This window comes from Tachysurus vachellii, chromosome 9 (assembly GCF_030014155.1).
Source record: "Tachysurus vachellii isolate PV-2020 chromosome 9, HZAU_Pvac_v1, whole genome shotgun sequence".
Classification (NCBI taxonomy): domain Eukaryota; kingdom Metazoa; phylum Chordata; class Actinopteri; order Siluriformes; family Bagridae; genus Tachysurus; species Tachysurus vachellii.
The window spans coordinates 9,732,185-9,748,921 of record NC_083468.1 but is presented as its reverse complement, the minus strand read 5'-3'; the positions used below and the strand labels follow the sequence as shown (position 1 = coordinate 9,748,921).

General features: G+C 37.8%; 2 protein-coding genes across 4 annotated transcripts in view; one reads left to right on the top strand and one right to left on the bottom strand.

The window, feature by feature from the left end:
- serpini1 (serpin peptidase inhibitor, clade I (neuroserpin), member 1) overlaps positions 1-1,936 on the bottom strand; it is a 24,023-nt gene extending 22,087 nt beyond the window's left edge. The window contains exons 1-2 of one of the 2 annotated variants that reach the window (XM_060877591.1): positions 1,807-1,936; positions 946-1,119 (exon numbers count right to left, since the gene is read on the bottom strand). The gene's annotated coding sequence lies outside the window, so the exon portion shown is untranslated. Of the gene's footprint in view, positions 1-945; positions 1,120-1,500; positions 1,641-1,806 lie in introns of those variants that run through there. The other variant, XM_060877589.1, reaches the window with a different exon arrangement.
- LOC132851031 (programmed cell death protein 10-like) lies at positions 1,500-16,737 on the top strand. Of its 2 annotated transcripts, none has more exons than XM_060877592.1 (8): positions 1,500-1,640; positions 7,141-7,308; positions 9,341-9,394; positions 9,530-9,647; positions 11,712-11,838; positions 13,063-13,141; positions 13,448-13,530; positions 16,209-16,737. In XM_060877592.1, the coding sequence occupies exons 2-8, from the start codon at positions 7,219-7,221 to the stop codon at positions 16,288-16,290; spliced, it is 633 nt and encodes a 210-aa protein (XP_060733575.1). In that variant the 5' UTR covers positions 1,500-1,640; positions 7,141-7,218; the 3' UTR covers positions 16,291-16,737. The 2 variants fall into 2 exon arrangements, with proteins under 2 accessions (XP_060733575.1, XP_060733576.1); XM_060877593.1 differs by having other exon boundaries at positions 1,508-1,640; positions 7,135-7,308.

Here is a 16,737-nt window from a genome sequence, read left to right as displayed (position 1 = left end):
CAAAGGAAAATCAGGAAAGTCATGGAATGGCCCAGTCAGAGCCCAGACCTTTGGAATGTCCCAAAAATAGCTGTCCACAGGAGATCCATGACAATTTGAAGAAACTTTAGCTTTTTTGCAAAGAAGATTGGGATAAAATTCTAAAGTCTAGATGTGTGAACTTAATAGAGACTTACTCACAACGACTTTACGCTGTAATAAAATAAGGTGCTTCAAGTATTGGTTGTGTCGTGGTGATCAGATTTATGCAATTAATCTGTGGTAGGTTTTTTTTTTTTACGCAAAACATTCCCAATAATTAAATATTTATTTTTTTCTCTGGATTTCTGTTTGTTGGATTATCGAATTTATATTATTGTTATTTCTGTCTTTGTGTCTGTTGGCTTGTCAAATAAAGGTTATCCTGGTTAAATAAAAGTTACAAACTAACGAACTAAATAATCATAATAATAATAATAATAATAATAATAATAATTCTGCACTATTTCTAGGTCCCTGTTTAGATATAAGCAAATATGTGATACTGACCATGTTGTGACCACTGAAAGTGCTTAATCTCTTCTACTGAAACTGCTCAGCTCACATTAGATATGAAATTAGTTCAGTTGTCAGTTTGCAATGTAACATTTAGTGTAATATTTATAACAGACAATATGGAATAGAATATTCTCATTTTAAATACAAAATACACGCTATCAGAAAATTAGGAAACACACACACACACACACACACACACACACACACACACAGCTTTCATTTAATTCATACATTAAATGTGGTATGATTTCAAATGAACAACATTCTAACCCTGATCTTATGTAAAGGCATGGCCATGTTGTTTATCCTGTATAGTGTCTATAGTGAGAGTAAAAAAGCCTATATATAAATTCCATATATGATCAATTGTTCTCGACATATTCGAATAATTCTTTTAGTTAACCTTACCGTCAGTTTAAAGATGTTGAAGCCGAAAGATGTTGAAGCTAGCGCGCGCGCTCTCTCTCTCTCTCTCTCGCTCTCTCTCTCTCTCTCTCTCGCTCGCTCACAGAAGAAGCAGGTTGCTCTTACTGCTGTATATATATAACTATATATATTCAGCACTCGCTCCGCCCCTCTCGTCTATGATTGGTCAATCCATTTCCACCAGAAAAAAAAACATATTTACGAATTCAATTTATATTTTTTATTTATCTTTATCTAATCATTTTATGATGTTATATAATGTGACGCCGTCGCTGTTAATAATATACGACATACAGAAAGAAAGACAACAAGAATACAAACGTTATTTGGTTAGTTATTTGAAAAAAAAAAAAAACCCGGAAGACAATCCACCGAATTGCGACCTAGCAACAGCCAATCAGACGAGCTCACTGGGAATTGTAGTTCTATTCCTGATCCCCGAAGCACCTTCTCGGTTATATTTACGCTTTGAAAAGACTACAAATTCTGTGTCCACACCTTTGAGAATCATCTGCTGTTGAAAGCCGAAAACCTCACCTATATTTTGTGGATTTTGGGCTAAAAAAAACTTCCGTCTTCTAGCCTGAACATTTCGGAAGATTATCCAGCGGACAAACATCGAGGAAACAACTTTAAATTCCACAAATCAACTCTGAATTTTTTTTAAAACACAACAGGTATGGGATTAACGTCATTAAACTTAAATTAAATAAGTCAATTCTTATATCACCCTGACTACATGTACGGCTTTGTTTCGACTTAAAAGCCGAATTATAATTGTTTTCTTTTGGACAAGAAGTGTCCTAACAAGTCTGTAAAAACTATTATATCAAGCTGACATACCGAGGAAATAGAGTTACAATATTATTCAGTCCTAACTAGATCGAAACTGTTAGCTTAGCTCGTTAGCAGGTGTGGTGCCATATCCTACACTTCACGCACATCCTGCGTGCCTGTGTTGTCCTGCTACAAGCTGATTGGATGACCCCTGAGCGGGTTGCTAACGTCCTAGCTATATATTTAATGCGCCTTTATACAAAGTTTATTTATTTATTGAAGTAAATACTTTTAATTTTAGTTAGTAACTGTATTTAGGTTAAATGCATGTAATAAGTCGGTTAACAAAGATTTGCTAGCGAATTATTATTATTAGTATTATTATTATTATTATCTTCTCTTTGTTTTATCAATTTAAAGACCACATTTTATTCGCTTATATCTCGTGATCGATGCTTTGGGCGTTGAATGAATACATTTAAGATATTTTTGTAAGTGTAGTTCATACGAGTGGATATGATTTCGATCAGGCGCTCGCGAAGGCACCAAAAAAATGGTCCTTGGGATACAGGCAGCGAAGTCGTATCCAGGATACTGCACAACACCGGCTACATAGTTAGCTTAGCTAGCGTTTACATAGCTTTGTTTAGCAAGCTAATTTAGTTTCACAGACAAAGTGCGTTGTACACAGTACTGTAATAAATACACATTAAAAAGATTAAAATCCCATTGGCTGTACTTCCTTCCTTCTATTTTTAAATTTCAGAGCCATAAAGATGGTTTAATCTGAATAAACACCCAGTTTTAAAAAGAAACTAAATTACAACCCTGTAGTTAGCTAAGGAAGGTAAGCTAGTGAGGTATTGGGTATTAGTTACGGATTATTATAAATATTATTTATAATCCTTATTTATTTACTTATTTATTATAATAATATTTTATTATAACAATTATATTTATTATTGTGATTGTTTATTAGTTTTGAAACATATAAGCTAACTTCCCCCCCCAATTGAATATAATGTTAAATAAGTGGAATTCTGCCTTCATGTTTGAGTCAAGTCAAGAAGCTTTATTGTCATTTCAACCATATATAGCTGTTACAGTACACCGTGAAATGAGACAACGTTTCTCCAGGATCATGGTGCTACATAAAACAAAGACAGGGCTTTAAGGACTTAGTAAATTAGTCCTAGATACATAAAGTGCAACTGTGCAACCTGGTGCAAACAGTGCCGGACAAAAGACAGTGCAAACAAAAAATTACAAGACATTACAAAAAGACAATAAACAGAAACAGTGCTGTGTCATCTTTAAACTAATAAAATCAGTAGTTATTATTTTAGGGTTAAGGTTAGTGTTAGTTATAACCCTATATAATAAACTATAATATAGATTATCCCTTCTGTGGAAAGTTATCATGTTTTTGATGCTCATACCGTACTAGTCCCTTTGCTCGAAGCTACAAAGTATATGGGCGTGTCTTGTGCTTCGTTCACACCTACAGCAACCCGCAGTTATATAGCAACCAGAGATTGATCATTTTCAATGACAGCTGGTGATTTTTGACGACACGAATGACAGCGACTGTCGGTGACGTGAAAAATGTTGAGAAAAGTTGAACTTTATGCAAATAATATTTGGTCTGACTTGGTGCAGCTTCTACCAAAGTGAGTGCAGGCTGTAAAGATCACACACTGCATCTACTTCGTCACATATGATATGATGCATATACACACTGCAAATCTCCCTAGAACGTTTCATTTTAGCAGCAAGAAAACTGATTTTGAATACTAGCTACACCACTCACTTATAAACATTGTTACAATGACAACCAGTAGTAGGAACACCTCAACATGACTTTAAAGTACAGAGACTGGAGACTTGCAGTGATAAAACTGGTGTGTGTGAATGTAGCATTAGAATTCTGCATTGTTTGGTGAGTACATGTTTATTCATGCAGCTGAATAAATGTCGACTGAAATGTTTCGAGTTTTGTTTTGGATGAGAGTGGAATTTGTACCTTGTGGAGTTTTCACCTTCCGGAGGTGTGTAGACCTCAGACTGATCGTGCTAAACTCCTAATTTGTCCCTTTTTAACCAGTTCACTCAGTACTTTCAGCTTTGTTTTAGATTGGACAGGAGTGTGGCATATCTCAAATTTCATTGGTTATTTGGTAAATCGGTCAAGACTTTAAAGAATGTTTTAACCAAGTGAAATTTTGCTCATTCTTTCTGGTAGATCTGGTGTCGCTCAGATTGAGGGTCTCCTTGCTACGATGCACTTATTTTAGTTCGCTCTTGAAATTTTCAGTGGGATTCAAGTCAGAGTTTTGTGATGGTTACTCCAATATATTCAAATGAAGCTGAATTTGATGTTGAGTGTCGTTACACACTCCCTCCGAAGAAAACTGCAGAATAGAAGTGGTTCAGCCAAACTATGTAGCTGTGTGTTTGTACGAGATTTTTTTAGTTTTAAAAATCCAAACCAGAATGATTGTGGAACTGACTCTATAAGTATCTAATAATAAGTCAGAGTGCACAACAGACATGTTCTTATATTCTTTTTTTTCTGTAACATTAATGTAACGGAGGTGGTTTTAACAGCGGACGTGTTTCTGCACTCCGAATCGGAGCGTGATTATTCCCAGCACCCCAGGGTTGTTGGTTTGGTTTTAGACTCATTTGATTCTTTGGAAACCTCTTGCGCTCGTGTTCATTTTTATCACCACAGACGCACATAGAGAGTGCAACACGACTCACAAAGTGCTATTATGCGCAGTAAGGCACCTCATCTCTTCTGTACCGCATGACAGCTTTCACATTACCAGTTTCTCATATGAACCGTCCTCTGTTTCAGATCGCTTGCTTTATTAATCTAAGTATATTTTGCAGTTGTGTATCAGTTCAATCACTACATCGGTTTGTTTATTTTCTACTGTTTGCATCAAGCTGAATCTTCCACTGGTACTGTATACAGCACTGCTGCTTTTTGACTAACATGACTAACCTAGTACGAGAAAGATGGCATCTATTTTTATTTGTTCTGCTGCTGTTCTTGTAGCTCACATGGCGGTGTAACACACTCGGACAAAAGCACTGTCTGCCCTCTTCCACATACGTTTGCCTAGCATTTCTGTGATTGACCCGAGAGAGAGTATGTCATTATTCCAACCTAGAGAGCACGAAAAGTTTTCCTTGTACTTGTGCATCTGCCGACGATGGGGTGAAAGCTCATGATGATCTACTGTCATGGAATACAGGCTAAAGCCTGGACCTGCATGATAGTAAATGCAGCAAGTGATAATTAACTTGCACGGCTGATTTCATTTACACCACCAACATCAGTAATAAATTAGTCTTAACGTCTCCAAAGGGTTTGCTACCTCGGTCCTGGGATATTTATGTCCGTTTCAGTCACTATTTTGTAGTCTAATGAAGTATGCAAATAAAAAGGTTGTCTGGCGTTCCCCGGGACGCTTCGTTCCAAAGCCTTTTGTGCGTTTATGATATCAGGAATTGGAGCCAACACTGTTCTCACTCCTTATTTATAATTAATGTGAGTTATGAAATCCTGAGAGGACATAAAATGAGATTTAACGGTTTGCAACAGGCCACTTAATTTAAACAATGTAATAAAGGATTTTTGATGTGTGAAACAGCCCGGCGCTTAATGAAATGGCTCCTCGCAGACGAGCGGCTATAATTTAACAGTGTAATAATGTCTCCCTTTTTTTTTTAATTTTTTTTTTTTATAACGGTCAGAGTCTCGTCCCTGCTTTAGGTCTGCGCACATTAGCGTGATCATTCTGGATGGCAGATGGGGATTGTATTAAAACGGTACCGGATCTTTAATGTTCGATACAGAAAAAGATGCTGACACTAGTTTGTGGTGAAAATATTAGATCGTAGAACAGTATCATGACGTATCAGGCTACAATATTTCTAAAAAAGGAAACAAGGAAAGTTTTCATATCCAAAAACATATGTAGATTATCAGTGTTATGAAGGAGGCTATTACACAACTGATGATGAAATGTAGATTTTAAGGTCCAAACAGCAGCTAATACAAATCTAAATGTTATTTACATTGCTCATGATACTCAGAAAAGTCTACCTTGGAATAACAAATCATGAAACAAATAAATCATGTTTATTAGGCATAAACACCAATCCAAATATCCAGCAAACCTTAAGACACGATCGTATCTGACTGCTGAAATCATTATTCAGTTCCTGCAGGATGCTGCAGTTTTGCAATTACAGAAATGAACACAAAACCCAACAAACTCTTTGGAGGATCTTACAATTATCGGAAATGACCACAGAGTTTCTGCAGAATCGGTCCAAGACGTGTGCGATTTCATCACAACACGCATTCAAACAAAACAGTCTCTCATCAAACATGAGTACAGCTATCAAAGAAAAAAATTTCAGATGTGTTTTCAGTATAGGTTTAAAACAAGAATCCTGTGCTTGCAATTTCACCAAATCAAGCAGTTTTTAGTAAAAAGACATCTTGGGGTAGAAAAAACAGTGTGAAATCAAGGGAGGACCATCTATTCAATCATTTAAGTCCTACATCCACATGAAGACGGTGACCTTTGGTGCAAGTGGTCTCGAGATTTTCCAGTAAAACTCGGTGCTACTCCATAAATAATATATAGACCACACTGGACACACATTCACTGTCTCGGGTTTGTATAGATTGTGCTTAATTTATATGACATCCCAGTTAATAGCGCTATTTTGGACCGAGCTTACGAAGCATTCGTTTCTGTCTCTTGTCTGTTAATTGCTTCAGTAAATATGATAAGAAAATATGTACGCTCGCTGACCAATTTATTAAGAACGCCCGTACACATGCTCATTTGTGTAATTATCCAATCAGCCAAGAATCTGTAGAGTCTTTACACAGAATCCGAGACAGAAACAAACTAACTAACTAACCAACCCACCTCCAGTGAGTGACAGTTCTGCATCTCAGAAAGCACAACATGCTAAATCTCGATGCCACTGGGACGTAGATGATTACGTCAGGTTTCACTCCAGTTAGACAAGAACAGGAATACCAGGCTTAAGTGGGCAGAAAGTCACTAAAACTGGACGGTTAATAATTGGAACAATGTCACCTCGTTTTTCTTTTTGCACCTTGATTCAGTGAGCTGACATTTTAGTGAGCTGAAAAGCTTTATTTCTCTGTATTATATCTGTAGAGTCAGACACGGTAACGCGCGCCTCCACAGACAAGGGACGTGTTTAATTGCAGTAGAAAATGATACATGATTACACCGTATTTAACACGCTTTTCCACTCCTTTTTGTTGCTTTCTAAATGATACCTTTAGGCCAAAAGCACTAATAATGACTGTTTTTTCTCCCCCCTGTCCTTCAATTCCAGACGTGACGGTGCAGGCTTGAACTGAGCACGCTCAGGAGTGAATGAATCCCCGCCTATTCTCACATTGCCACGACAACGATGACAATGGAAGAGATTAAGAACGAAGCAGAGACGGCCCCAATGGTTTCCATGTCGCTTTACGCCGTGATGTACCCCGTGTTCAATGAGGTACAAAGGGAGATGCATATTAACTCATAAATACATACACATACACTTGTTTCGATGCACTCAATGGCCACTTTACTAGACATTTCTACCTTGTTGCTATGGGTTACAGTTAGGGAATTCATATTAGGGCTATTTCTGGTGACTGGATTATTCCCAGCACAGCAGTGACGATAAAACGACAAGCCTAACAGCAACTTGACTCACCGCGTGGCGGCACAAACAAAATCTTATGCAAATGACTACAGCCGCCTTCTGCGTTTAATCACAAACAGAGAGCAGAGAAAGAACGGCCCAACAACACTTATACTACCACAACATCCACATCATGTTACTATCTTATCAGTGATCCACCATTCAGGAAATATCAGCATTGGTTTTATGGAGGTTTCTCTTCACTGATAGACAGGGAAGAGCAAAAGTAATTGTCTACTTACAAAGTGACCTGTATGTAGACGAATCTAAAAAAAAGGCCGGTGAGGTTACGTATAAGGTTCACTGTGTCTAATAAAGAGCTCACTGAGTGTTTTTACATGCTTCCTGACTCCCAAACATGCACATTTCCATATTCGTTTACCTACACGCTTGCGTATAGTACACCATCTAGCCAAACACTTGTCGACTCCGGACCGTCGCACTTGTATGATGTTTGTTAAACTTTTTGTTCCACATTTGAATCAAATGAAGAAAAATAATAAGCAGCAGCAGCTTTTATTTATTCACATGTACATTACAGCAGAGCAAAGAGGGGTTAAGGGCTAAGCCTTAACTGTTGAGCCACCTCTGCCAGGGATTTGAACTCTAGAGCATGACAATACCCCTGTGCACACAGCGAGGTCTATTAAGACGTAGTTTACTAAGGCTGGTGTAGAAGAACTCGTGTGTCTTGCACAGAACCTTGACCTCACTAATGCTTTCCCGGCTATGCTTTGACACCTTTGAAATAAATCAGAATGCCGATGATGCACCAGGCCTTCTCGCCCGACATCAGCGCCTGACCTCGCTAATACTTTCCTGGCTGAATGATAAAAACCCCCACAGCCAAGCTCCAAACTCTAGCGAAAAAGCCTTCCCCAGATGAGAGAGCCAGCGCCAACTACAAATTAACATCCATACTTTCAGAACGAGATGTTCAACAAGCACGTATAGATATCATACTGTCCTGCATGTATACTCAATCACTTAGTCATTTCCATCCACACTTTCTTGTGCATACACAATTACACTGACTCATAATTTATACAGCTCATTACAAGCCCCACTCCTTTCATACAGCCCTGTAGGTCATCCTTTTTGCCTCTTCCCCTTCTTCTCTTTATCTTTCCTTCCTTTCTTCAGCCCTTGTAAGTCAAGGCCATTTGATTCTAATCATTTCGACTGAGAAACGTATAATCATATTATCATACTTAAGTCACCTTGACAAAGGAAGAGAACCGATAAACTCCCTCAGATGAGTGGAGAAATGTCAATATTATTACAAGTCCCGAGGCTGGAACTGACTGTTCTTTGATAAATTAGAATGAGAGTAAATCTTTAGACACTTTGCCAAGAACAGGATTTATCTCTTCCCATCCCCCCCACCCCCCCATTATTCAGCAAATCTCTGAAGCTATGTTTGCGTTAAAAGATTTCCCGGCAGTTTGGCTTTGCAGATTTCGAACGAATTCGAATTTATATCGCTTCCTTGGCTCTCGGCCCACGGACAGCCGTGTCATAGTCAGGATTCAGATCCTTGATTTCCTGACAGTTGGGTGAACATGTCATTTCTTTTACATATTTATTTATTTATTTTAAACACCACCCTGGAGCTGTAAATGATTTCCGTTCCAAAAATGTGTTTATTATTAAGCAGACAGCGAGAAGAAAGGAGACGATGCCTCAGACTCTATTCCAAACGAGGTGTTTACGTGAACGTTTTTTAATTTTTATTCCGACAAAACGAATAGATTATAAGGCAGAATGTAAACGTAGCTCTTTCACCCATCACTGTATAACCAGGAATATGTTTATGGAACATTTTTGTTTGCTATTGCAGTTGGAGAGAGTGAATCTGTCTGCGGCACAAACCCTAAGGGCTGCTTTCATTAAGGTAAGAAAAGCACACTTGGATGCATATGGATCCAATCAGCTGTACTGTATTTCCTGCATTATTATTTTTTGCCCCCATTCTGTGCTTACAAAGTCATCTAATTCTGACCCAAATACAATCTTAAACTGCACACAGGCAGAGAAGGAGAACCCGGGCCTCACACAGGAGATCATTGTGAAAATCTTGGAGAAAAAGAACGTAGAGCTCAACTTCTCAGAGTCTTTGTTACGCATGGCTGCAGACGACGTCAAAGGTGTGTACGTGCTTGTATTCCTTCCTGCTTCAAGTTTGGTCTGTGTCCTCTAGGTGGAGCTGTTTCTCTTCAAATAGCTTGTATATAAAACCCATGTTTTATGGTAATATTTCTCCCTCGTCATAATTTAATTTCCTGCTCTCCGCGACACGTTTTTGTCACATCTTCAGCTTCATGCCAGTAATGAATTCACAGGCACACTTGCGTTTGAATGTGAAATTTCCCTCCATCCTTAAGCCAGAGCCCATTTTCATACCGTAATCTCATTTTTTGTAATCCTTTTCTACACTTTGTGTGTTTGCCTGCGCGTGTTTGTTTGCGTCTGTGTTCATGCATTGATTGTTTATTGAAATTCAGAGGCCTCCTTTGCTGAACTTTATCACGTGTATTATTTATGCTTTCTGCTGCTACATCCTCATGGCTAAATACAGCCTGCGCAGTCCATCCTGAAAAGCTTTCTCCACAAATGAGCTCTCTTTATGCATCTTTTGAGGTTTTTTTTTTTTTTTTTTTTTACCTTTAATTGGACCAATCATTACACTCGCAAAGCTACAGGGAGAGAATAAACATGCTTATATGGGGCATGGAAAATAATAAAGCAGCCATAACAATAGCTGGAGCCGGTGAGAGTGAATTTACTCTCCTAGGTGCATTTGAGGAAAAGACACACACACACACACCCACAGAGGATTGCTCTCCACTCTGTATACATTCTCCAGGGTGCTAGTAATCCAACAATATTGGAAACTCATTTTCTATGGCTTGTGTTTTCTCACCTAGCCATCCAAGGGTCCAGACTTACAGTCCCCACTCTAATACCTTTCTTATTAGTTTTACTGTACATACAGCATAATACGCTTTAATATAAAGAATCATTGCAGCCGAACCGAAAATCCTAACACACCCAATTCATAGTCGTTATCAAGCTATAATTCCATGCAAAGAATTTCGGCGGTCTGAACGAATTTGTTTCATTACAAAATTCCACCGAACGGTTTATACGTGCCCTAAACCAGACACTCTGTAGAAAATCTTCATTTATATGCGTGCTATGGCCAAGCCAAAGTTATGAGCATGTAGCGAGCGGGGCTTGGGGTCAACATTACCATAACAACGAGCGGCATGCAAGTCCGGTCAGCTCATGCAGCTTTTTTTAATCACCCTGTTTGTGTCTATTCGCAAGTTTTCAATTATTTCCATCACAGCAAAGGTGCTTAACATTTCATATATTTCAGCCTTGCTATTAAATTGCTACTTGGGGGAATTTTAAGCATCAGTTTAACAGGGACACAACATGAAACATAACATGACAGTATAACCATTTGACCGTTTATTCCACCTACAAAAAATGGTATTTCACACATAAAAAAAAGACAGCTTTATAAATTAAGCAGCATTCGTTCAAGATTTTTTCCCTCTCTTCATCCCAAGTGATCCAGTTGTGTGTGTTCCTGCTTTGATGTGATTGGAACAGATTTAGCGGCTCAGTAAATAGCTGATGTTGGTCGAGGACAAAAAACAAAAGCAAATTAAAGCTGTGAGAAAGAAGCAGGGTTGCGTTTCCAAATGAAAATGGTTTGCATCCTTATTTAATGTTTTAATTGTTTCATTCAGCGCATGTAACTAAAAATATCAAATGAACTTAATTAAGCCTCACAATGTGCTAACCTCACCAGACTTAACAAGGTTTGGAAAGGAAGACAGGATATGAGTACAGGGGGGAAAAAAAAAGAAAATTCAGGCATGAGCAAAAATAGCACTGGTTTCTTTCCAGTTCCTGTGGCACTCTGTGCATTACGTGCCTACTGTTTTTAATCAGAAATCATGATGGATTTCTGACACTCCTCAGTCTGTGAAGAAACAAGGAGAAAAGTAGAGACCTTATATATATTTTTTTTTCTCCCCCTCAAGTGAGACTGATTTGTGCCTTGCTAGTTCAGAGCAGGCTCATTTTTCACTACCTCTAAAAAGGGCTGTCAGAAATAGTTTTGGAGTTTAGTGCAAAGTTATGATGTTATGTCAGGTGTTATTAAAGTGATGTATGGGTGTGTTTTGTGTCCTCAGAGTACATGATTGACAGGCCGGAGCGAGAGTTTCAGGAGCTGAACGAGAGAGCACGAGCATTGAAACAGATCCTCAGCAAAATCCCGGACGAGATTAACGACAGAGTTCGCTTCCTGCAGACTATCAAGTACACACACACGTCCACACACACTATGACTGCTTTTTTTACATTATTGAGTCACACCTTTTATGATTTGTTGAAATAGTCAATAAATCTGTCAGAACTTTTCTTCCTCATAGCAGTGTGTATTGAGTTTTCACGCCCTGTTTCTATTTGCAGAGCGAGAGAAAGAGTGTCGGTCTTTCAGTTTATTAAGTGTACAGTGTTTTTTTTTTTTTTTTTTTTTTTAGGCTGCATAATAACACTAGTGGGTGGTATGGTTAAAAATTCTGGCACACTATAATTTGAATTTCTGACTGTATCAAGATATATCATGATATAACGTGACATTTCAACCGCACAAGGACCACGTTAATTATACCGCATTTTAGTTTCTCATGGATTCTTGAAGTAATAATAAAACCAAGCTTCCACGATGTGCCATTATGTTTCAAAAGCTTATTCCAGTGTGGGAGCCAGTCACAAGTTAATGTGCAGCTGAAGTGCTCTGCGTTTTTAAAAAAAAACAAAAAAAACTTATATATATATATATATATATATAAATAATCTCAAAAATATACATGACACCCTGTGTGGATTATGCATAGTATGTTTTTGCTGCAAAGAAAAATCTTTTCTACTAAAATAACGCTGAATGTTTGAGGAAAAACCAACACGTCGCTTTGTCGGAAAATGTCTGTAAATCCAGACTTATCAAAACATCATAATATAGCAGCATTTCATACTGAAGCATTGTCATCTAAGAGGCTTTTGTTTATCTAGACACTGCCACTATGATTATGCTAATTCCTTCTGGGATGGCTGAAGGGTTTGTAATGTTATGTTAGCACCAGGCTGATAACAGTGAATTTACCACCCAGGCAGAGCACGCAGCGTGCCTTAACTGCTGGAGTAACACACGGACCACAAAGACTGTAATACACACACATACACACAGTTATTAAACAGGTAGTACTTGTTTAATGATGATTGCACTGCAATTTTATACACACATCAATAATAGTATCCACTTGACCATTTGGCATATCATATCAGTGTGATTTTAAACTCAAACAGAAAAGATATCTTTTATGGCAATGATGCAGGCAGACACACGCTCATCTTAGATCAAACACAGAGTCGATTTGGTGCTTGCAAAAAGGTGTGATTGCATAGTATATTTCATATACTACATTTACAAGCTAAAGGCACATTATGTATGACTAATGGCACTTTTTTGCCCCAACACAGAGACATCGCCAGTGCCATTAAAGAGCTGCTGGATACGGTGAACAGCGTCTTTAAGAAATACCAGTATCAGAACAGAAGGGTGAGTTGATAGTTAGACTGCAAATTGAATTACACCACAAGTGTGTAGCAGGTCGTTCAAAATTAAGACCTATTTTAGACACCACATTTTTACAGCCCGTCATCATCTGTGGAAGGCCATGTATGTGAACGGAAGAAATTTATGGAAAAAGAAAGATCTGTATCTGCACATTGCTTTAAATTGTAATCTCACTGCCAATCCCCCCCCCACACACTCGTATTCTCAGTCTGTTTTGTCCCTAATTCAGTAAATCTGTCAATGTGGTATGGGACTGATCATTAAGAAACCTTGCTGTGTATTTTGTAGGCACTGGAGCAACAGAAGAAAGAGTTTGTGAAATACTCCAAAAGCTTCAGCGACACTCTGAAAACATACTTCAAAGATGGAAAGTAAGCAAGCCCCGCTTCTCTTTTATAGGGTGTTTTGTTTTGTTCACAAATAGCAATCCTGTCATTTTCTATTCAAAGCAGAAACGGCACAGAATTCAAATAGTTAGAGTCCTCCAGTAACTATAGGGTCAGAGTGAGAATCTTCAGTGGCTGTATAATAGAGAGTACAGCATAATGATTTTTTTTGTAAATGATATTGCTGAATAAAACATTAGAGGGGATTTAAAGGCTGACTTGCTTTGGTTGACGAATGACCTTATATTGTTTGTATGACCTAGCAGCTTGTTCCAGGCTAAGCATTAGAGTGCATCTTATTTGCATCCCAAAATGAATATAAAAATAATCTGTCAGAAAGAAAAAAAAAAGTCAAATCATGCAGCCAATACCGTTCTCATCATCTATAACATCACAATAAAAGCACGGTGTTATTTATGCCATCAAACTCACAAGTGCTGTAATACAACCTCGTTAAAAAAATAAAAAATAAAATGCGCATCGGCAAACAATTCCAAGCCATTATTTTGGACTGGCAAAATATAGGCTGCTAAAATGAGGAGTCTAAAATTGAAATAATGGGAATATAAGGGTTGTTGTAATGTCAGATAAGACAAGGCAGATTTTTAATTTGGGCTGCTTTAAAGTCAAGACAGATGCTCTGAAAGTATTTTCATGTCACTTTTACCCGTAGAGGAATGTATGATCTAAAATTTGTAATATAAATTCAGTGTTTATTAGGAACCTATTGTTTATGAGGAACGCCTGAACACCTGCTCATTCCTGCAAATATCCAATCATGTACAGCACGGTGGAGCGCAGCAGCACAATGCAGAAAATCCTGAAGATACACATCAACAGCTTCAGTTCATTTTCACTTCAAACATCAGAGAGAGGGGGAAAAAATGAGATCTCGCTGACTGTGTCAGTGACATGGTTGTTGGTGCCAGATGGGCTGATTTGCTAATCTCGTGAGACAGAACAGGAATATAGGCTATAGTGGGCACAGGCTCACATAAACCGGACAGGTGAAGGTGGTATTTTTCCCAATCCAGTCCAGTTTACGCCAAACTGTAGCTCAGTGTAGCCACAGATTCCTGTTCCTGGCTGACATGAGTGGAACCTGATGCGGTCTTCTGCTGTATATAGCATTTGTTATAGCATTTATAGCTCATCTGGCTCAAGGTTTGACAAGTTGTTTGTTCCAGAAAGCTTTTCTTTGCACATTATGGCTGTAGAGTAGTGATTTTAGTTGCCTTAGCTGGAACCAGTCTGACCATTCTCCTGCAATTACATTCTCATTAGCAAGGCTTTTCAGCCTACAGAGCTGTCACTCACTGGACTCCCACTCCCACTTACAATCAAACTCTAGAGAATTCCAGGAGGTCAGTAGGTTCTGAAATACTTAGAGCAGCCTGTCTGAGAGCAACACCAAAATCAGTGTCACTGTGATGACTGAATTTTTTTTTTTTTTTTTTTTTTTAACTGTTCTAATGTTTGACTGAATGATGACTGAAGCTCTTATCCTCTCGCCGCATATCTGCATTATGCGTTCACATATATAAATGTGTGTGTGTGAACGTATACTATAAAACATATGTATAAACCAAACAATGCTAAACTGGTTAGTTAACAAATTGTCATTCGAACAATGCTAGACCTCAGTTACTGCCTTTCTAATTCTTATTGCTGGGAATACGTTTTATATTAATACTTGCGCATGGCATGTTTTACTACAGCAATTCATTCTGTCTGCATTGTATGGGAATAAAAAATATGAACAAAATAATATGGACATTCAGTCCATTATCATCAGAGGCATCATCAGCTATCTCAGACTTTATTAAGAATACGTGTACACCCACAGAGCTTTAAAACGACCTAATCAACCAATCATGTTGCATAAAATGCATCAAATCAAGACATATCATTTAAATTTCAAACAAATCATATTAAGAGGAATCAGATATTAATAAATGTGAATCCTTCATAAATCCCCCACCACATTCACTGCACAACCTAAATTGCATTCAGTGACAGCCCCAAAATTCCAAGGCAGAGCTTACAGAGCTGAAAATGACAAAACGATGGCTAAATGAGGAAAGTACAGAGAGCACTAAATCTTCCAGTAATGCAGATCAGCATGTCAGCTGCCATATAGACACTAACTCTTCCTCAAATTATAGGATAGAATAAATCTGTTCATATCCAGCTTGATAAATGAGGCCAAATATCCCATCCAGAGGAATAGGGATAAACAGAATAGCTTGATGAGGTTGAAAATTATGTAAATCATGCATGAACTTGAAACTTGAACTTGTTTAAGCTTGAATAAAGGAAATCTTCTGGCCCTGTTCCTCATCATTATTCATGTGACTTATATCTGGATTATAGTCTTGTAATATTTAAACTATTTTAAAAAAAAATCAATGTTGAATTTGTGGGCCATTTAAAAATGTCTTTAAATGCACCAACTTTGCCAGCAATTGAGCATGAATGTCATCCTGTAGTATTCATTACTTTTGGTTATACAGTGCGGCTTAGAGAAAACATTTGTTTAGTATGAATAAATACATCTTTGTTTTTTGTTTGTTTTTTTTTTAATTGGAAATGGGGTCACAGTGTTTTGTTTTGCTTTCATTCCATCATCTCAGTCTTTCACTGTTTTTGTTTCTGTCTCCCAGGGCAATAAACGTGTTCATCAGTGCCAACCGGCTCATCCACCAAACCAACCTGATCCTCCAGACCTTCAAGACCGTTGCATAGGAGATTGATTCTATCTTAATTTTTTTTTAAATTTTTTTTTTTTTGTTAAATTACAATATAACCTTCACGTGAACATGGAAAAATGTTGGGGACTGTGTAATTTATTAATCTTGTGGGCCAATTACGTTGGGATATTCATTCCTTTTTTCTTGCCTGATATCTAATTTCCTTTAATAGCTGGGTTAAGAGGCAAGAATTTTTCATGCCCTTTTTTTTTTTTTCTTTTTCTTTCTTTCTCTCCAACCATCATTCTTCATTCCAAGTCTCCATTCTGTTGTTTTTAAAGGAAACCATTTCCAGACATCTCTTTTACATACTGGACTCTTCCTGTCCTGTCTAATACTCTAAACTGCAGAGAAAGAGAACGGAAAGATGGGAGATTGTATATTTAATAAATATTTGGTAGCAGAAATATTCAAATAAATAGACTGCATCTTGTCTACAATG

Bases quoted from the DNA above. Each gene is read 5' to 3' on its own strand.
- LOC132851031 (XM_060877592.1), top strand. From the start codon at position 7,219: ATGACAATGGAAGAGATTAAGAACGAAGCAGAGACGGCCCCAATGGTT. The intron at 9,648-11,711 runs GTGTGTACGTGC...TTGTGTCCTCAG, and splicing joins GGCTGCAGACGACGTCAAAG to AGTACATGATTGACAGGCCG. The intron at 11,839-13,062 runs GTACACACACAC...GCCCCAACACAG, and splicing joins CGCTTCCTGCAGACTATCAA to AGACATCGCCAGTGCCATTA.